A 20,199-nucleotide genomic window follows, 5' to 3' on the forward strand; every position below is an offset into this window, starting at 1 on the left:
GACCTCAACCTGATAGAACACCTTTGGGATGAATTAGAGTGAAGACTGTGAGCCAGGCCTTCTAGTCCAACATCAGTGTCTCACCTCACTAATGAGCTTCTCTCAGATGAAAATCCCAGATTCCCAAGAGGAAGTTGATGTTTGAATGTCTTTGTCTTTATTTGCCTGCGTCTGAGAAACAAGTTTCAACAGTTTAACCCCCCGTCCCCCCTCCATTGTTGGTGTTAATCAGCTGTGACCATCTCCACCATAAGAACAGTAGTTCTTATTTTCTAAGTTTCATTGATTAAAAAACAAACAGAAACAAAATGAATGAGATCTTTATTGAAATGCAGAAAATAAAAGATGAGACTGTTTTATGCATGCACATGATGCTGAAACTTACCCTGTAAACTAAACATGTATACCACAGGTACTTTCAGCTGCTAATTCTGGAGCTATTTTATTTCTAAAACAAGTTTTTATGAAGAAGAATCACACAAACAAGGCCTTGTAGGAGACCATGTAGGAGTCACAGTAGGCATGAAGCATCTGGTCCACGGGGCTGTAGTTCAGGGCCTGAATGTTGGGGGCCATCTTGTTGATGAAGATGCCAAGGTTGTACCTCTCCCTCCCTGTCGTGGTGTCGAAGGAGTAAAAGATCTCCTCCACCTCTCTGCTGACGTAGCGGGTTGCGTAGAGCACGCCACAGGCCATGAAGGTGTTGGTCACCCCCTGCTTGTAGACCGAGGTGTGCCAGGTTTGGCCGAGTGTTGGGGGTTGATCCTCCACCACTTTGGACAGAACCAGGTTGCCAAAGTCCTGGGTGGTGGTGTAGACCACCCAGATGCCGGACTCGTCCGTCGCCAGGTCTAGGTCGGTGAACGGGTAGCATTCTTCCAGGTTGCAGAAGTTTCCTTTTGAGTTGTACCTGAAGAAACAAAACCCAGAAGACGTGATTCAGTTCTGGCATCAGCAACAATCTGGTTCAAATAATGAGCTCAGATTCAAACCTGGTGCCTTTGGGTAGTTTCAAGGTGGACACAGTTTTGGTGGTGAGGTTGAAGCGACAAACGTAGTCCTGGTTGTAGCAGTTGTAGTACAAGGCTCCTCCGTACAGGACGTTATTTGGACCCTGGATGGTGTTGGTGGTTGGGTTAGAGGGGCTTATCTCAATGTTACCTGGAAGAGGAAGAAGAAAACAGAGAGAGAGAGAAGATGTAGGTGTAGTTTATGTTACAGAGACAGGCCGTGTGCTTTTTCTTGCTTTAGTTTTGGCGTTGGACCAAAAGAAAATTGATTTGCAGAACAAAAACTACTAAAACAGGCATGATGAAGAAGAAGAGGAAGTTGTTTCCATCAGTCAGTGATTTCAAATCTTTTCTGTTGGTCTAATGGACATGACTCTGGAACAATATTCAGATGTAATTTTTGACTTTCTGACACAAGGTATCTGGTGATCTGAATTTCTCTCTGAATCTGGAGAAGAACCAGGTTTATTTAGAGCTGCACACAATGATCCATGGACCAGAGAGACCTGGACCAGTGATCACCATGGAGACTACATCCTGCTTCAGTCAAGGCCAAGAAATCACCTCAGGGGAAAAAACATTAAGGTCTAAAATTAAACTTCTATTTTCAGTTTTAGGCTACAGATAAAAGAAAGATTTCTCTTTGCAGTTTTATTTAAAGATAATAATCAGACCAGCAGAGCGGATTTCGTTACCTGGGTTGCTCACCCCTATGATGAGGGCGCTCAGGCTGGAGTAGAGTCGGACGTAGTGGGCGTATCTGTTGCTGGAGGTCATCATCACCCGCCAATACCAGCTCTCTTTCCCGGCCTCTGGCCTGGGGTCCCGACCCCAGGCGCCGTATGCATATGAGCCAGCGTACTCCCCTGCTGTGTAGACTCTGGGTCCGGTGACATTCTGGAGCGTCCCGCGGGAACAGACGCCTGAACCACAGAGAGAGGAAGGGAAAGTGGACATTGCGGCCGCTGTTTGATAATTACTTCCTATTTATGCTAATATGTGCTGACAGCTTCCAGCAGTCTCCACTCCACATGAGGTGTTAGAGAGCCATGAGCACCCTCATTTGGAGAGCAGAGCAGAGTGGGCCCTGGCGCTGGGCGTCGGTTCAGAACCAGCCAGAAAAATATCAAGCAGCTTGTTATGAAGGACGAGAATAATTTTACAAAACGTGGGAACTTTAAACCCAAACCAGACCCTCTAGTCCGGGACTCACCCTGGGGAGGAACTGTGGGTGCGGCGGTGGCGTTGAGTGAGCTCTTGCACTTGTTCAAATCTGTCCTCAGACGCTTGTTAACTTGTCGTCCTCTCACCACCTGCATGGTGTCAAACTTCTCCATCTCCACCATCTCTTCTTTCAGATGCTCCAGCTGAGACACAGAGGGAAATAAAAACACAGACAATGAACATGTAGACTAGATTATTCATTAAGGGTTGCAGGGGGGCAGATCTCAAGTGCTGGCTGGCAACGCAAGTGGAGACACATTTTAAATAATTAATACCAGGTGTGAATACATGGACTTACAGATGGACAGGTATTATTGTGAGGTCTGAGCAAGGCCTATCAGTCATATTATCGTGGATCTACCTGTTGGCTGGTGTCCGCGGTGAGGCGCCGGTGTCCCCTGGTGGTGCTGTTGAGCTTCTCAATCAGCTGCTGTATCTCGATCATTTCGTTCTCAATCACGAACAGGCTGAGGACTCCGTACATCTCTCCATCGTCCTCCCTCTCCAGCACCGACACGTCTTTGTGCAGCTGGACAAGACGTCGCTCCAAACCCAGCAGCAGACTCTCCATCTCCAGAGTCTGCAGGGACAGCAGAGTTTCATTTTTTGATTCTTAATTATTTTTGCTGCAGTTCAGTTTGTGAAGATATTTAAGAGCAGTTACCTTCTGTGGGGTGATGTTGCTGTTGCAGGCTGAGACGTTGCCCTCCACTGATCTCAGTTTGTCATGAGGGAACGCTTTCTCTGAGTTATTCACCTCACAAGCACACTTCACATCTTGTGCAGGGGCCTGAAATGTGGATAAATTAATAAGTCATCATTGGTGATAAAATAAGAAAATAGAAAAAGGTCAGAGTGTTTCTTACCTGCTGGGTGAGTGTGAACAGAGCACACAGTGGAATGATCACCAGCAGCTTCATGGTGCAGCAGAGAGCATAAATGAAATGAATATGTGTCAGACTGCAGCAGTTTCTAACTCGTGAACACTCCCTCTAACTTCTGCATGTGAATGAGTGAATGTGGGTGTTATTTTGTGTGTTTGGTTTATCATATGCTTCCCTCCTTGTGGTTTGGATTGATGCAATGTTGGAAATTTGTACCTGATGGATGGAAACGCTATCAATGCAGATAAAGCAGACAAAGTTAGATAAAAGACGGTGATCATAGCAGATTAATGAAGCCTTAGAGACAATGAGACAAAACAAAGCCACAAAGAAACTAAAGAGGTGGATTATACAGAAGAGACATGACTACAGACTCAAAACATCAACTAAACAATGAAGGGTTGCAGTGGGCAAAGAGGCAATAAATGACAAGCACTCACAAAAAATTACAAAATCACACAAAAAAATTTCAACCACGAAAAGAAAACACATTAAAACACAAACCAGCTACAGTGAGACAAAATGTGGGCAACTGCAAAGTGACACAGAATGACTACAAAGACAAAATAATTAAAAATACGACTGCAGGGAGACACAAAAAAGACACAGGACGACTACGATGAGACAAAAAGTCTCTAAAAATAATCACGACTAAAAGAGGAGAGTACACTGATGGAAAAAGAACTTTGAGAGACTCTGGTCAAAAGTCAAAAAGGTTTCTTTAATCAGCGATTCACAGAGGGTCTAATTACAGGTTCTTTCTGGAGAGAAGCTCCTCTGTCTATCTCCCCTACACACACACAGCTTTTATACAGATAATCTCGATATGTGGTGTCCATGGTAATGTCAGTTCTATCGGCCCCTTATCACTTGTTGCCTGTAACATCCTCAGTGCAATGGCCATGTGAAAGCAGAAAATCAGGTGAGAAAACATTGTAAATCCAACCATAGAGATGTTAAATAAAGGATTATGCATAGGTTATACATTTAGTTGTGTCACTGTTACTCAAGTCTATCTATGTGCAACTGGTTCAAAATTCAAAACTCTGAACCAGAACCCCCTCCATGAGTCACATAACACCTGTCCTGCAGCAACTCCACTGGCTTCCTGTTAGATTCTGCACCTATAAAATCCTACTTCTCACCTTCAAGGCCATGCAAACTCCACACAGAAAGACCCCAGTCAGCCGGGGGATTCAAACCCAGGACCTTCTTGCTATTAGATAATGGCAAACACAATTTACATTATAGTTTTCTTATTATTATCTAGTTATTTGGAATGAGATGGATTTATAAGAGATGGATCATAATACACAATAGCTAAAGTTGAAAATATGAATTACATGATGCAGCAGTATAATTATATAAAGTATAATTATAGTATGCTATATATAACTGTTAATCTCACAAAAGTTAAATGTATAAAGTTAAATATTATACGTATGAACTTATTAGTGCATTAGTGAAGGGTTGCCTTCAGGGACCAGCGGGAAATCAATGACTAATACAGCCTCTATTCTGAGGACTGACTGACAGACATTTACATGCAGTATCTGCGTTGAAGTTGTGGCGACAGGATTCAGGAACAGAAAGTGACCACTCTGCAGAGAAAGCCACATAATGTCAGACTGCAGAATTTTAATCCAAATATTAATTCTGCCGTTTTTCTGATTCATGCCTTGATAGGAAGTGCAGTGTTTGTTGTGCATGCAGAAGTCTCCTCAGTAACAGACAGTGGTCAGCGACATGTGTTCATCCAAAAAACTCCAAACGAAAATAGTTGATTTGATTCTTGTGTTAAAATCCATACAGCCTCACTGGGGCGAAGACCTTGTTCGGTCTGAAGATATAACACCTTGCATGCAAAACGACCTAGAATTAAACGTTTAACACAGTCCTCTTCTGGATTCATTTCCATCATGTGTTCTGCAGAATCATTCATATATTCACTTTGTCTAATCGCTTGTCCTGTCCGGTCGCGGGGGGCTGGAGCCTATCCCAGCAGTAATTGGGTGAGAGGCGGGGTCCACCCTGGACAGGTCTCCAGTCTATCACAGGGCTAAAACAGAGAGACAGACAACCATTCACACTCACACCTACGGCTAATTTAGAATCACCAGTTAACCTAACCAGCATGTCTTTGGACGGTGGGAGGAAGCTGGAGAACCTGGAGAGAACCCACACAGACACAGGGAGAACATGCAAACTCCACACTCCACACAGTTCGACGGATTAGAACCTTCTGGCTGTGAGGCATCAGTGCTAACCACCCATCAGTGCAACTTTCACTTTGCAACTTGTTTTTTGCAGTGACACTAAAGGCTATTTTTCTTCTTCTTCTTCTCATTTTCCGGAATATGAGTCTGATATTTCATTTACCTTCAATGAATCATTGACTGACACAGCCTCTATTCTGAGGACTGACTGACAGACATTTACGTGCAGTAGCTGTGTTGAAGTTGTGGCGACAGGATTCAGGAACAGAAAGTGACCACTCTGCAGAGAAAACCACATTATTTCAGACTACTGTCTTTTGATCTGATTTTTATCCAGTGGTTTGTGTTATTCATACTGCGTGTTAGGAAGTACAGCGTTTACTGCGCATGCAGAGGTCTTCTAGGGTAACCACTCATTATAATATGTGCAATGTTCCACTGCCAAGATGCATTTATTAAGAAAGTCCAGTTCACTTTTTGGAGTTTCCAAGTTAACTGATTTGAAGCCATGCAGCTTGACTTCCTCACCACACTGGTCCAGACTGATGGACTTCTGTTCACGTGTGTTCATGCATTCACTGTCTGGCTTCTGGTCAGTCTTGGTGAGATTTGTTTCACACTAAGATAAGATAAGATGAGATAAGATAAGACAGGACTTAAGGCGTTACAGTGGCTAGGAACAGCAGTGCAAAATACAAAAAAATAGAGGTAAGAAGGTGAGAAACTATATAAAAGTAAATATGTTACAAGGTACACAAAATATTTACCTATTGCATCAGGTTTAAGAAGCAACAAAAAAAAACAAAAAACAACTAGTGTTAAATGAAGGTTGAAGTGATGGATGCTGAATATCTATAATCACATTTACGAATAATAAAGACAAACTAAATTAGGAGTTTCATCAAGTAAAGCACCAAAAATGACATGAGGTAACGACGTGAAGTAACACAGGGATGAATTGGTGTAAACAGATGTATTATGTCCTGTATATGTCCAAGAAAAGAGGCTCCGTGCTAAGAAATGCTGAAGTTAAAAAGTCTGACTGTTGAGGGGACAAAGGACGTCAGGAAGAGAGGTAAGACCTAATGTCCCAACTGTCTCATACAGAAGGTGAGAGGGGTTGTTGCTGGACTCCATGTGGACAGCAACGTTGGAGACGTGGACACATCAAGGTCATCTTCTTCTGCTCTAGACATTCATGGTTATCAATACTTTGTTAGAGAAAAGGTTGAATTGCGTTAATATTGCCTCCTGCAGAGGGAATCAGTTGTATTTTGCTGCCAGATGCCCTTTCAAGAAATAAAAATCCAATTCTAGTAGACTTTTGTCTTCAATAATCAATATATATATTATATTGATAAATTATTATTAGAATTAGACGGATATGAACTAAAGCAGGTATCCTCTCAAATATTAATGCTTATTCAACGCTTATAAAAGGAAGCTCAGAGCTGCATAATATAAAGGTCTTATGTGTGACTCATACTTGCTAACATCAGGCCTTCTTTAATTATAAACAGGAAACTTTGCAAAGGGGAAAGAAGAACTAATAATCTGTTACTCATAAAGAAAAGTTGGGGAAATAGGGAACTCCTGAGTTGACCACAACTATTGTTGTTCATATTTTTACTTCTGTCATTCATGTCAGAGGTTTTAAGGCTCTGTAGCGACTCGTCGTCAGCAAAGATCCATTTCTCCAGCTCTGAACATGCTGCTGCTAGTCCTGCTGCTGCTGTCAACCACAGTGAGTCTCACTTCAAATCTAACCTGAGAAACATCGTTGTCATGGCTTTGCGGCCTCTTTTTCAATTCACACCATCATGATTGTCCACCATATCTGACTGCAGACGTGGGATGCGACGGCCCAGAAGAAGCCCCCAGTGTGTGTTTGCCAGGTGAACTCCACCATGTGGATGTTCCCGGCCGTGAAGTACGAGGCCGTGCTGGAGCAGGTCGAGACCTGTGAGGGATCTTTGAACAAGCTGCAGCATCAGGTAGGGGCTCACAGTCAGCGTCATTTTACAGGAGTCGAGACCTTACAGAGAAATTTGGGAATAGATAAGCAATTTTAATCATTTATAAAAAGAAAAATCGACAGATGTGATATTTTACTGCAGAAAATCTACATTTGGCACCAAGAGCTAGTGTTGCCCAAAGAGCTTGTATTGAAACGGCTTGTAAGACATACTGTTGTATCATGCAGTAGAAGACAATAGTACAGATTTTTTTCTGAAGTTTAAACTATTTTGAATCACCTTCCCTCAATAAGTTGTAAATAATTTTTGTAAAGTGAGTGACCAAAGTTGCAGCAGCGATAAGCATAAAACACCAAGAACAGAAATATAGTCCTATGGGAACTGTGATGAGTTATGCAGAGAGGACTTGCAGAAATTTTTCACTGTTGACTTTTCTGCAAAAATCCTTCAGCTAGAGGATGTTTGACAGTTTTCTTGCACATGCTGCCTGATCTTGTCATTTTTTTCTGGTGTTCATTTTGGACAGTGAACGTTTTATGTCCTGACAACCCTCTTGACGAAGGTCAAACTCTTTTTGACATCAACTTCTGACTTTTCACTAAAATTATCAATATTTTTTGTGTAAAGAAAAGAAAAAGATGCATGAAAAGAAACTATTCAAGAACATTCTAAGAACCTAAAGTGTGTAGTCCAGTTCATTTCTCTGATGCAAAGACCTATTTCGATATTCACATTGGGCATTTATATTTATTCTCCGTGATAATTTGACTGGATGTCGCAGTTGCTATTATTTCGATGACAGTCATTCATTTCAGACATGCAATGCCGTGTGACATTGGGGAAGTTCAGCTTCCAGGAGAAGGAGAAGGAGTCAGTTTCACAATATTTTAACTTAAATGTGAAATCTGAAGCCGTTTCTGTTTGTGTTTCCTCGTCCCAGGTGGAAGTTTCCAGCGAGAGTCTCCCTCAGATCCAGGCCGAGGTGATGAACGCGACGGCCCGGCTGGAGCCTTTCCAATACCTCCACGACCGCGGCCTGTACACGGCTCTGTCCCTGAGGCTGCTGGGGGAGGAGCTGGGTCAGGTGGAGACGGACATCCGTGTCGTCCACAAACAGCTAAACAACGCCCAGACGCAGAAACTCTCCAAAGAGGTGCAGCAGAAAGAAATACAGCAGAGAAAAGTATGATATACAAGAATGCTACATCATGTCTTATGCTCTTGTGTGTTTGTGTGTTTTTAGGTGAGTAAAGTGCGCAAAGATGTAGACAAGATGCAAACATCAGATACCATGAACATGAAGTCAGTGAAAGAGAAGCTGCGCTACCTGAAGAACAACGTTGAGTCCTGCAAGTCAATCCCCAAAGACTTCAAAGGTAGGTGGTCTTCATTTATGGGTCACTATTCTGGGCCCCCGACTTTTTTAGGGTTAACACCTGTTTAGACTTGATTTTAGGGTAAGGGGGGTTACAATTAAGTAGGGCAGCAACGACTCATCGACTACCTAAATACACGCATTTGCATAGAATATATATTGGTTGGTGGTCAGAGTCTGGGAGTCGTCATTGTGTCTTTATAAGTTGTTTTTGATAAATGACTTGGTTTTAGGGTAAAGGTTACGGTAAGGTTAGGGTTACTAACAAATTATGTCAAAGGAGTAGTAGACACATCACAATTCAAACATCCATCAGTCATTTCTTTATTAACACACACACACCAATAATGACAATAGCCATATGTACTGCCTACGAATGAATCTCTACATTGGCCTAAACAAGCTAACATTAGCCTTTCTGAGCCTTCACAGGTCAATAAGAGTGTTATATAATTGTGAGGTTGATATGATGTTTTATTTATAACCTTTAGAGCCTATCCACACAATTCTCCATCAACTATGCACCACATGGTCACTTGCCTGACAGAATCTGTGCCCTGTGTCTCAATTTCAAACATGTTCTTTTGCCTCCATCTAGTGGGAAAAAGGTGGTACAACAGATAATATAGCCATCTTATATGGAACGGGACGTTTGCAAAAAATGTGTAACGTGCCTTTGTAAATCGCTGATCTGGGGAGTTACAGTCAAATGGATTGTATAATGTGCACAATGGTAGAATGTGATGATGTCCAGGCTAAATAAAGGTTTGAACTGTGTGCACATTTCCTGTAGTGGAATCAGTAGTTTTTTGTTGCCAGATTCCCTTTCATGAAGTAAAAAGGTTTTCTCTGGATCTCCAAATGTCTAAATGGAGAGTGGGCCTGGTTCTATTTTTACTAGAACCTTTGTAGAATATGTGTGCTTTGTGGTATTTCCATAAACTCTTGGTCCAGTTCTAGTCAAGGGGTTGTTGAATGAGTTCAGAGGGATGTCATTGCCATCAGGGTGTTTTCTAATAACTAATCTAGAAGAACTTCTAGATGAGAATGAAAATGTAAACCTTTGTTCCTAATACTGGGAATCCACCCTCCCACCAAGTCTTACCTATCCATAGAGACAAGGGTCTGGTATATGTACCTGACAGTCTTGGAGGTTTTCTTGGTATGTCTTTTCAGGCAAGGTTAACCTACTTCCACAGTAAGACAGCTAAATGTTAGGTTTGTGCCAAATTAATGTCACTGCCTCCTGCTTTTCACACCAAATCTCCTCCAACACTTGTACTTTACATCACCAGAAACCTTCTCATTTCTCTCTGGTTCCAGGTCGGGGCAAACACTGCCTCAAAGGTCTGATCGCCAACATCAGCGATCCCGTCACCACTAAGGTCTGTCCTCACGGTCAGAGCTACATCTCTGGGTCGTGGGGCAAACAAGCCCAGCTCGACAGCGAGGGGCAGAAGAACAGTTACTGGGTTCAGCCTCTGCTCAGTGGCCACGTCCATGGAAACAGTCTGCGCGTTTACCAAACCTACGAAGACTTCATGGCTTCTGTCAACCACCAGGACTTTACCTTCGCCTCGTCCTACACCCACGCTGATGCCATCGAGGGTCCCAGCGCCGTCCTGTACGGTGAAGCTCTGTACTATCACTGCTACCGCTCTGCAGACATCTGCCGCTACGACCTGAAGACCAACACCGTCAAACGGGTGAAGCTTCCAGGCACCGGAGTCGGTTTCAACAACAAGTTCCCTTACTGCTACTACGACTGCCGGGCTAATAGTGACGTGGATGTGGAGGCAGACGAGACTGGACTGTGGGCGCTCTATGCCACCGTCGGTAACCACGGTAACCTGGTGGTGAGCCGGCTAGTTTGGGACGACGAGGCTCAGACTCTCAATGTGACTCAGACGTGGGAGACGAGGCTGTTCAAGAAGGCGGTGAGCAACGCCTTCATGGTGTGCGGCGTCATGTACGCCACTCGCTACGTGGACGAGTACCGCGAGGAGGTGTTCTACGCCTTCGACACCGCCACGGGCAAGGAGGACAACTCGCTAGCGCTGCCGCTGGAGAAGGTCGCTAAGGGAGTGGCCAGTCTGAGCTACAACCCCACCAACAGGCAGATCTACATGTACAACGATGGATATCTGCTGGCTTACCAGGCCCAGTTCTGATCTGAAGCTGTCGTCATTCAGTGTCTATTATCAGCCATGCAGCAGTGTTTGCAGGTGACTAATGCAAGAGCTAAAGCTACATCATGTGGCACATTTCTTTCAGTGAAATACTGTAAATATCAATAAAGATTTAAACAACTTTAATAACACTTCTTTCTTTGTTTCCATCAAACAACAAAACACATAATTTTGTTTAACTGGCCGACTGTCTATTTAGATTTGATTAAAACTGAATAAACATTTTGTTCGGTTATTTATTTATGTATTTATTTTATGTATTTTTTTTTTTTTAACATTTCCACTTCCTGCACATTGAAGGAAATGGTTGCCGGTTAATGCTGGGTGCCCACTTTTCTTTTAAAGCTTGGTTTATATCTCTGAGACGGCAAAAAAAAAAAAAAAAAAAAACGAACAACAACAAAAAAAACACACCACTAAAGCACTGAGTTTTTCTGTGCACTACAGACTCAACTGAAATCCATGCAACAGAAAATCTGAGTAGACGTTGTGCAGGGAGGGAGAGGGAGGGAGAGTTTTCTGAGCTTGTCCGACTACTTACATTAACATCTGTCCTCAGTGATCTGGTCTCTAGTGTCCAGGTTAAACAGGTCCAGGTGTGAACACTGATCTGGTCTGTAGTGTCCAGGTTAAACAGGTCCAGGTGTGAACACTGATCTGGTCTGTAGTGTCCAGGTTAAACAGGTCCAGGTGTGAACACTGATCTGGTCTCTAGAGTCCAGGTTGAACAGGTCCAGGTGTGAACACTGATCTGGTGTCAGTCCACATGTGGAGGTGGTCTGGGACACATGTGACCTCCTTCCTTTGGTAGTGTGAACACACAATGAGTCCTGGGTCACATTAAAGACCACCTACTCAACAGGGCTGATCTGTGGAAGAGGAGTTTAACTCATTCATTCAACCACTATTAGAAATGATCGCATGAATAAGTGATAAGTCTGTTTATTAGCAATGAGAGCCTTTTAAAAGATTCTGGCCTTGAAGCTGAGAACCAAACTAAACTAGAAACTAATCTGAACTAGAATCAACTCATGTGTTGTTCACGGTTCTGAAACAGTAGTTTCCTCATTTAAGGTCAGGTGGATATTTGCTGTCAATATATGAGAAGTTAAACAATTCAAGATTAGAAGTTGATGCCATTAACCCTCCCTTCAGGTGGAATTAAACCACTGGAAGCTGATTTTTATTTCTTTATTAAATTAAATCTGAATTCCAGACAAGCCCCTAATTTATGTTTGGGGAAACCAGTACGTATCATAAAGGACTTCAGTGAACTTGCAGTTTAGAATAATCTTTATTTGTCAAGCTCTAACAGGACCTTCTCTAACCTCCCTGACAAAAAAAAGGAAAAAAAACTGGAGGAAAATAAACTGGCTTCTCACCCCTACTTAGACTGCTTCAAAACTATTTCAAAGCACATGGCTGCACAAGACACTAAGATGGAGGTCAAGAACATATGATGCTTCAGCAGTTTTACAGACACCATTCCTAAACTGGACATAATCAGTTCACCTTCAGCCAGCATCCAGCTCACAGGAACCTGAAAAATAAAAAAAGAAGAAAACAGCGCCCCCTGCAGGCAGGAAACACACACACCGTATGACTCATGTTACCTTCATCTTATTAAAGTCTTCTTAAACTGAACTTTATTATATGGTCCAGCCTTGCTTAGCTGTGTGTGTCGTATATTTGGGTCTTTCTTTCCTTTCCCTTATAAACCTACGACACCTTCAGCTCTATACCTCTAAGGCTCTGAGAAAGACTGCAAGAGGATTTTTGTGACAAAAACCAAAAAAAATAAATTGTGGGCATTTTGTTCTCCTTGATTTTGAAGTTTGAGATTTTTTTCCCTTTTTTTGTGGAGTATATTTACCCTGATCTTGCTCAGACACGACCGTCAGAGTCTATATGGTACAGATGTGTTTCAGCTCGTGGCCTTGATACGGGTCATGAATCTGAAAGTATTCGGTCAAATAAGTAATAAATGCAGTCGCTTGAGTTTTGAAGACTTCACACCTCCTCCATGCACCGTGCAAGTAGCTGAAGTTGTGCCGTAATTCCAGACTCCCTGCAGAACTCACAGGAAGGAGGTGACGCCTGTTAATTACAGACTTTTACTGACAGTATGTTGTCATGTTTTGCTTAGGTTTGCCAATGAAATAATTAATTAATCCTGGATTCACTTGTACCTGAAGATACAAAGGCGTATAAGTCAGAAAACAGAATCCGTGCCACAGCTGTGGTTTCCTGTAGTTCTTCAAATACTGCCGTTAAACCCGGGCTTTGTTGGTTGAGATGCTATTTTGGGACTAATTCTTATAGTGTTGAGTATGAAACATCACTTTGCGTCTTGAAACCAGGTTTCTAATCAAATTTTTAGATAAGGTCCCATGAAGTAAATTCAGTTCGTCCTTTATTGTTTTAGAGAAGCTTCATAGATCTAAAACTGAGTCCGACCAAACATTTGAACTTTTATTATATGTATTTTTTGTGTTGGTATATTATTTTATATATAGTGAAGCAAACCCTGTAAATCACAGGTGTCAAACTGATCCGTGAAAGGGCCGCTGTGGCTGCAGGTTTTCATTCCAACCATGCAGCAGCACACCTGACTTGGCTCAATCAATCAACTGAACTGCCTTCACGCATAGACATATATAGATAGACGCGTCATTGACTGTGGAGGGACGTGCCTAAAGCGCCGCCATCTTGGTACAGGGCTCGCAGAGGCAGCGGTGCATGAACATACGAAGGAAAGAGGTACTCCTCAATCTCAAATTATTCGCTGAATTTTGGACCGATTTCAAAACGTATTGAACTGTTAAAAACGTCACACATGTAGCTATGATAAAAATATGGTTTTACTACCCAAATACAATTTTTACTTAATGTTATCAGCAGACTAGCTTCTGACAGAGGATTGTAAAGAAAAGATGCCGGACTTCAACTGAGCAATTTATGATCACTTTTATTGTGTAGAAACCCCATTCCTCCATAGATGTAATGCACTGTAGGAGCGAGTGGCCCTGTTCCAAGATGGCCGCCCTGTAGGCACGCCGCTCTAGTAGACGGCAGCGCTCAATGTCGCGTCTATCTATATATGTCTATGCCTTCACGCAGTCATTTCAGGTGCCCTCTTGCTTGATTGCAACAAAAACTTGCCAGCCACACCCACTGCATGGGTGCTGCATGGTTGGAATGAAAACCTGCAGCCACAGCGGCCCTTTCACGGATCAGTTTGACACCCCTGCTGTAAATGAATCTGAGAAGTGGAAAAATTCAAAGTGTCAAATATATAGTGCCGTGGCCAAAAAAAAAGTCACCACCTGGATTTAACTAAGCAAATAGGTACAGGCCTCCTATTGGATAATTACTGCATGGGTGATTATCTTTCAGCTGGGATTGGGACTGAACAGCTGTGTAGCCTTGAGAAAACCACTAATCAGTGAGGCTAACTGGGAAAAAAGGCTTCAATTTGCTAGGGAGCATAAAGATTGGACTCTGGAGCAATGGAAGAAGGTCATGTGGTCTGATGAGTCCAGATTTACCCTGTTCCAGAGTGATGGGCTCATCAGGGTAAGAAGAGAGGCAGATGAAGTGATGCACCCATCATGCCTAGTGTCTACTGTACAAGCCTGTGGGGGCAGTGCTATGATCTGGGGTTGCTGCAGTTGCTCAGGTCTAGGTTCAGCAACATTAGGTGTCCAAAGAATGAGGTCAGCTGACTACCTGAATATACTGAATGACCAGGGGCCTCATGTACAAAGACTTGCGTGTATTTCCTACTAAAACGTGGCGCACACTCAGATCCAGAAGCACATTTCCTTTGTACATCCCAATCAACGTGGAATTGAGCACACATGTCGTACCCGACCCCTTCCTGTCCACGCCCTATTTAAATATGCAAATTATACTTAAATTGACCCTGCACCTGAGATTCCGCTCTCTGCGCGATCAGAAAATGAAAACATGAGAATGGGTAAGAAGAACTTCACAGAAAGCGAATTGGAGACGCTACTCACTGGAGTTGAGGTGCACAAAAATGTCCTCCACTCGCCACAATTGCATTTGCGCATCACATATGATCTGTACATTGATCGAATGAAAATGTTTCCTGATGACATTTACAAATTCATCTTGTGACAGCACTTTTATATCAATTTGTGTGCAATCGATCGCTCCGATTACATTCGGAAAACCGGCTCTCGCTGCAGATTGTGCTTTCGTGTTGCATGGGAATCTGATATACCTGGCTGACATGAGGATAATTCCGTCCCACTCGACTGGCATGGCTCAGCTCAGGGTCGACCGGCACAGTCCTGATCGGTCGGGCTAACTGTTTTCACATTTATGACAGTTTCCAAGCATCACCTCTAAGTGTCGCCAAAGGATCAACAGCTGTCAAAGCCAGAGTACACCAGCCATGAAGTTGGCGTGAGGCACGGACAGGTTCACGGACACTTCACTCTTGATACGTCTGAACTTTTCTGTGAACAAGAGCGTACGGAACATTTTTGTGCGTATGTACCCTTCGTACATAAGGCCCCAGGTTATTCCATCAATGGATTTTTTCTACCCTGATGTTCACGGGCATATTCCAAGATGACAATGCCAGGATTCATGGGGCTCAGATTGTGAAAGAGTGGTTCAGGGAGCATGAGACATCATTTTCACACATGGATTGGCCACCACAGAGTCCAGACCTTAACCCCATTGAGAATCTTTGGGATGTGCTGGAGAAGGCTTTGTGCAGTGGTCAGACTCTCCCATCATCAATACAAGATCTTGGTGAAAAATGAATGAAACACTGGATGGAAGTAGATCTGGTGACATTGGAGAAGATTATTGAAACAATTCTACGGAGAATGTGTGCTGTAATCAAAGCTAAAGGAGGTCCAACGAAATATTAGAGTGTGACCTTTTTTTTTGGTGGTGACTTTTTTTTTGGCCAGGCAGATAGACCTTTATTGCACTAAAAAAGTAAATGAATCTGAGGTGAAAGTTTAAAAATCCCCTCATGATTGACTTCAGTAGAAACCGGAGCAGTTATGAACCACCTTTTCTTGCATGTGTTATCTTTGTTTTATATGTATGTATATATATACTGTATTGATCCCAAAAGGGGAAATTATCTCTCTGCATTTTGAATCATCCAGTCGTTCACACAGTAGTGTTTTTAAAGTCGGAGCAGTGGTCTACAGTCTCTAAGGCACGTGGAGCAGTTTGGGGGTGAGGTGCTTGCTCGAAGGCACCTCAGCCATGGACACCGTCCCAAGCTGCATCTCTAACTACTTGGTGTTAATCAGCTGTGACCATTTCTACCCTAAGAACAATACTTAAATTCAAATACAGACAGCTGAGATTCACCAATTTTTGGGATTCACTGAGTTTCATTGATTAAAAAACAAACAGAGACGAAATGAATGAGATCTTTATTGAAATGCAGGAAATAAATGATGAGACTGTTTTATGCATGCGCATTATGCTGCACCTACCCTGTAAACTAAACATGTCACACAAACAAGGTCTTGTAGGAGACCATGTAGGAGTCACAGTAGGCATGAAGCATCTGGTCCACGGGGCTGTAGTTCAGGGCCTGAATGTTGGGGGCCATCTTGTTGATGAAGATGCCAAGGTTGTACCTCTCCCTCCCTGTTGCGGTGTCGAAAGAGTAAAAGATCTCCTCCACCTCTCTGCTGACGTAGCGCGTTGCGTAGAGCACGCCACAGGCCATGAAGGTGTTGGTCACCCCCTGCTTGTAGACCGAGGTGTGCCAGGTTTGGCCGAGTGTTGGGGGTTTATCCTCCACCACTTTGGACAGAACCAGGTTGCCAAAGTCCTGGGTGGTGGTGTAGACCACCCAGACGCCGGACTCGTCTGTCGCCAGGTCCAGGTCGGTGTATGGGTAGCATTCATCCAGGTTGCAGAAGTTTCCTTTTGAGTTGTACCTGAAGAAACAAAACCCAGAAGACGTGATTCAGTTCTGGCATCAGCAACGATCTGGTTGAAATAATGAGCTCAGATTCAAACCTGGTGCCTTTGGGTAGTTTCAAGGTGGACACAGTTTTGGTGGTGAGGTTGAAGCGACAAATGGCGCCCTGGTTGTAGCAGTTGTAGTACAAGGCTCCTCCGTACAGGACGTTATTTGGACCCTGGATGGTGTTGGTGGTTGGGTTAGAGGAGCTTATCTCAATGTTACCTGGAAGAGGAAGAAGAAAAGAGAGAGAGAGAGAAGATGTGGGTGTTGTCTATGTTACAGAGAAGGGCCGTGTGCTTTTTGGTTCTTCAACTTTGGCGTTGGACCAAAAGAAAATTGATTTGCAGAACAAAAACTACTAAAACAGGCACGATGAAGAAGAAGAGGAAGTTGTTTCCATCAGTCAGTGATTTCAAATCTTTTCTGTTCGTCTAAACGGAGCATGGATATGACTCTGGAACAATGTTCAGATGTAGTTTTAGACACCTGAATTTCTCTCTGAGCGTTTGTTTTGTGAATCTGGAGAAGAACCAGGTTTATTTAGAGCTGCACACAATGATCCATGGACCAGAGACCCTGGTCCAGGAAGAAGTCTCCATGGTGACCACTGGTCCAGGTCTCTCTGGTCCAGGAAGTAGTCTTCATGGTGACCACTGGTCCAGGTCTCTCTTTTCAGTTTTATTTAAAGATAATTTAAAGATAATAATCAGAGTTCGTTACCTGGGTTGCTCACCCCTATGATGAGGGCGCTCAGGCTGGAGTAGAGCCGGATGTAGTTAGCATAGCTGTCACTGGAGGTCATCATCACCCGCCAATACCAGCTCTCCTTCCCAGCCTGTGGTCTGGGGTCCCGACCCCAGGCGCCGTATGCATATGAGCCAGCGTACTCCCCTGCTGTGTAGACTCTGGGCCCAGTGACATTCAGGAGCGTCCCACGGGAACAGACGCCTGAACCACAGAGAGAGGAAGGGAAAGTGGACATTGGGGCGCTGTTTGATAATTACTTCCTATTTATGGTAATATGTGCTGACAGCTTCCAACAGTCTAGGCCCTAGCGCTGGGCATTGGTTCAGAACCAGCCAGTAAAATATCAAGTAGCATATGAAGGACGAGAATAAATTTACCAAACGTGGGAACTTTAAACCCAAACCAGACCCTCTCGTCCAGCACTCACCCTGGGGAGGAACTGTGGGTGCGGCGGTGGCGTTGAGTGAGCTCTTGCACTTGTTCAGATCTGTCCTCAGACGCTTGTTGACTTGTCGTCCTCTCACCACCTGCATGGTGTCAAACTTCTCCATCTCCACCATCTCTGCTTTCAGATGCTCCAGCTGAGACACAGAGAGAAATAAAAACACAATGAACATCTAAACTATATCATTCATTAAGATTACAGGTGGGGTCCACCCTGGACAGGTCTCCAGGGTGGATGGACAACCATTCACTCTCACACCTACGGCCAATTTAGAATCACCAATGAACCTAACCAGCATGTCTTGGTGGGAGGAAGCTGGAGTACCTGGAGAGAACCCACCACACCACTGTGGTGAAAAAGCACCTTAAGTGATGTCTAGATAAAAAATGCATCTACATATCTAAACTATTTATAAATTCAATTATTACTAGATGATCGCAATCGATCATTAAAAGGTCCATGCCGTGGCGAAGTCATCCCCGAGCAGGACGCAGAGGCATAGTCAAATATTTACACATCACCAGTAGCGCCCCCTATAGATCATATTGCGCCAAACTTGGTGGGCTTGTAAGGAGTCATTCACAGATTATTCTTGTCAAATTTCAAGCAGTTGACTGTAGTGGTTTGTGAGATATAAACATGTAGCGGTTGTAGCCTGCTAAAGTTCTTTTGAGAACTCTTCATTATCTTTATCCATAAATGATACATGCCAAGTTTGGTGAGAATTGGATGAACGAGTTGATTTTGCGCTGAGGAGCAATTTTTTCAGAATGGCGGAACAAAATGGCAGGCGGAAGTGGGCGTGACCTAGTCCATCTGGATCATGTCTCCAAGTCAGCAACCAGCTGTTGATGGTTCTGATCCAGCGGTAGGTAGAGATCCATTAGAGACAGCAGCTGGTACAATATTCTACTGACCACATGATGGTGCTGCTTATTTACAGACACATAAACTGAGACTAGATCACAAGTGCTGGCTGGTGACACATGTGGAGACACATTTTAATTAACAGATAGATATAGACAGGTATTATTGTGAGGTCTGAACGAGGCCTATCAGTCATATTATCGTGGATCTACCTGTTGGCTGGTGTCCGCGGTGAGGCGCCGGTGTCCCCTGGTGGTGCTGTTGAGTTTCTCAATCAGCTGCTGTATCTCGATCATTTCGTTCTCGATCACGTACAGGCTAATGACACCATACATATCTCCATCGTCTTCCCTCTCCAGCACCGACACGTCTTTGTGCAGCTGGACAAGACGTCGCTCCAAACCCAGCAGCAGACTCTCCATCTCCAGAGTCTGCAGGGACAGCAGGGTTTCATTTTTTGATTCTTAATTATTTCTGCTGCAGTTCAGTTTATGTAGACATTTAAGAGCAGTTACCTTCTGTGGGGTGATGTTGCTGTTGCAGTCTGAGACGTTGCCCTCCACTGATCTCAGTTTGTCATGAGGGAACGCTTTCTCTGAGTTATTCACCTCACAAGCACACTTCATGTCTTGTGCAGGGGCCTGAAATGTGGATAAATTAATAAGTCATCATTGGTGATAAAATAAGAAAATAGAAAAAGGTCAGAGTGTTTCTTACCTGCTGGGTGAGTGTGAACAGAGCACACAGTGGAATGATCACCAGCAGCTTCATGGTGCAGCAGAGAGCATAAATGAAATGAATATGTGTCAGACTGCAGCAGTTTCTAACTCGTGAACACTCCCTCTAACTTCTGCATGTGAATGAGTGAATGTGGGTGTTATTTTGTTTGTTGGTGTATCATGTGCTTTCCTCCTTGTGGTTTGGATTGATGCAACACCAGGAATTTTTACCTGATGGATGGAAACGCTGTCGATGCAGATACAGAGACTAGAATTAGTTCATAAACATGCGTTGAAGAGTTTGCATGCAAGTGCTAAGACCTGAAATAAAATAAAATAATAATAAAATCCCTATGAACTTGCCTACAAACATTTTGCATTCATAGTTTAGCTCAAACACTAAGGTTAGCATCAAGCAGTTTTTAGACAAAAGACTCAGATGGATGCAGTTTACCTTCTCAGCGTTAATCATGGAAGATTAATGAAGCCTTAGAGACAATGAGGCAAAACAAAGCCACAAAGAGGTTTAAAAGAGACTAAAGAGCTGGATTATACAGAAGAGACATGACT

The 20,199-nt window shown here is 43.4% G+C and overlaps 3 protein-coding genes across 3 annotated transcripts; 1 reads left to right on the forward strand and 2 right to left on the reverse strand.

The window, feature by feature from the left end:
• Positions 1-304: 304 nt before the first annotated feature.
• On the reverse strand, positions 305-3,299 carry LOC311496281 (olfactomedin-4-like). Its single transcript, XM_084556079.1, has 7 exons — positions 3,101-3,299; positions 2,899-3,024; positions 2,596-2,814; positions 2,224-2,377; positions 1,706-1,933; positions 993-1,161; positions 305-910 (listed from the first exon to the last, which is right to left on the reverse strand). The coding sequence occupies exons 1-7, from the start codon at positions 3,152-3,154 to the stop codon at positions 475-477; spliced, it is 1,386 nt and encodes a 461-aa protein (XP_084412205.1). The 5' UTR covers positions 3,155-3,299; the 3' UTR covers positions 305-474.
• Positions 3,300-6,984: 3,685 nt separating this feature from the next.
• LOC311496282 (olfactomedin-like) lies at positions 6,985-10,918 on the forward strand. The gene is made up of 5 exons (XM_084556080.1): positions 6,985-7,078; positions 7,182-7,328; positions 8,251-8,463; positions 8,554-8,686; positions 10,009-10,918. Exons 1-5 carry the CDS (start codon positions 7,043-7,045, stop codon positions 10,854-10,856), a joined length of 1,377 nt encoding a protein of 458 aa, XP_084412206.1. The 5' UTR covers positions 6,985-7,042; the 3' UTR covers positions 10,857-10,918.
• Positions 10,919-16,336: 5,418 nt separating this feature from the next.
• On the reverse strand, positions 16,337-19,841 carry LOC311496285 (olfactomedin-4-like). The gene is made up of 7 exons (XM_084556083.1): positions 19,628-19,841; positions 19,426-19,551; positions 19,123-19,341; positions 18,026-18,179; positions 17,572-17,799; positions 16,905-17,073; positions 16,337-16,822 (listed from the first exon to the last, which is right to left on the reverse strand). The coding sequence occupies exons 1-7, from the start codon at positions 19,679-19,681 to the stop codon at positions 16,387-16,389; spliced, it is 1,386 nt and encodes a 461-aa protein (XP_084412209.1). The 5' UTR covers positions 19,682-19,841; the 3' UTR covers positions 16,337-16,386.
• Positions 19,842-20,199: the final 358 nt, after the last annotated feature.

Source organism: Chelon labrosus, assembly GCF_963514085.1.
Source record: "Chelon labrosus genome assembly, chromosome: 11".
Lineage (NCBI taxonomy): Eukaryota > Metazoa > Chordata > Actinopteri > Mugiliformes > Mugilidae > Chelon > Chelon labrosus.

What these genes read in the sequence shown, in the direction of transcription:
- LOC311496282 (XM_084556080.1), top strand. Translation starts at nt 7,043, where the DNA reads ATGCTGCTGCTAGTCCTGCTGCTGCTGTCAACCACA. An exon ending in CGCAGAAACTCTCCAAAGAG is followed by an intron (nt 8,464 to 8,553) that starts GTGCAGCAGAAA and finishes GTGTGTTTTTAG; the next exon opens with GTGAGTAAAGTGCGCAAAGA. An exon ending in AATCCCCAAAGACTTCAAAG is followed by an intron (nt 8,687 to 10,008) that starts GTAGGTGGTCTT and finishes CTCTGGTTCCAG; the next exon opens with GTCGGGGCAAACACTGCCTC.
- LOC311496285 (XM_084556083.1), bottom strand. Translation starts at nt 19,681, where the DNA reads ATGAAGCTGCTGGTGATCATTCCACTGTGTGCTCTGTTCACACTCACC. An exon ending in TGTTCACACTCACCCAGCAG is followed by an intron (nt 19,552 to 19,627) that starts GTAAGAAACACT and finishes TCCACATTTCAG; the next exon opens with GCCCCTGCACAAGACATGAA. An exon ending in CCGCGGACACCAGCCAACAG is followed by an intron (nt 18,180 to 19,122) that starts GTAGATCCACGA and finishes TCTGTGTCTCAG; the next exon opens with CTGGAGCATCTGAAAGCAGA.
- LOC311496281 (XM_084556079.1), bottom strand. Translation starts at nt 3,154, where the DNA reads ATGAAGCTGCTGGTGATCATTCCACTGTGTGCTCTGTTCACACTCACC. An exon ending in CCGCGGACACCAGCCAACAG is followed by an intron (nt 2,378 to 2,595) that starts GTAGATCCACGA and finishes TCTGTGTCTCAG; the next exon opens with CTGGAGCATCTGAAAGAAGA. An exon ending in AAACTACCCAAAGGCACCAG is followed by an intron (nt 911 to 992) that starts GTTTGAATCTGA and finishes TTGTTTCTTCAG; the next exon opens with GTACAACTCAAAAGGAAACT.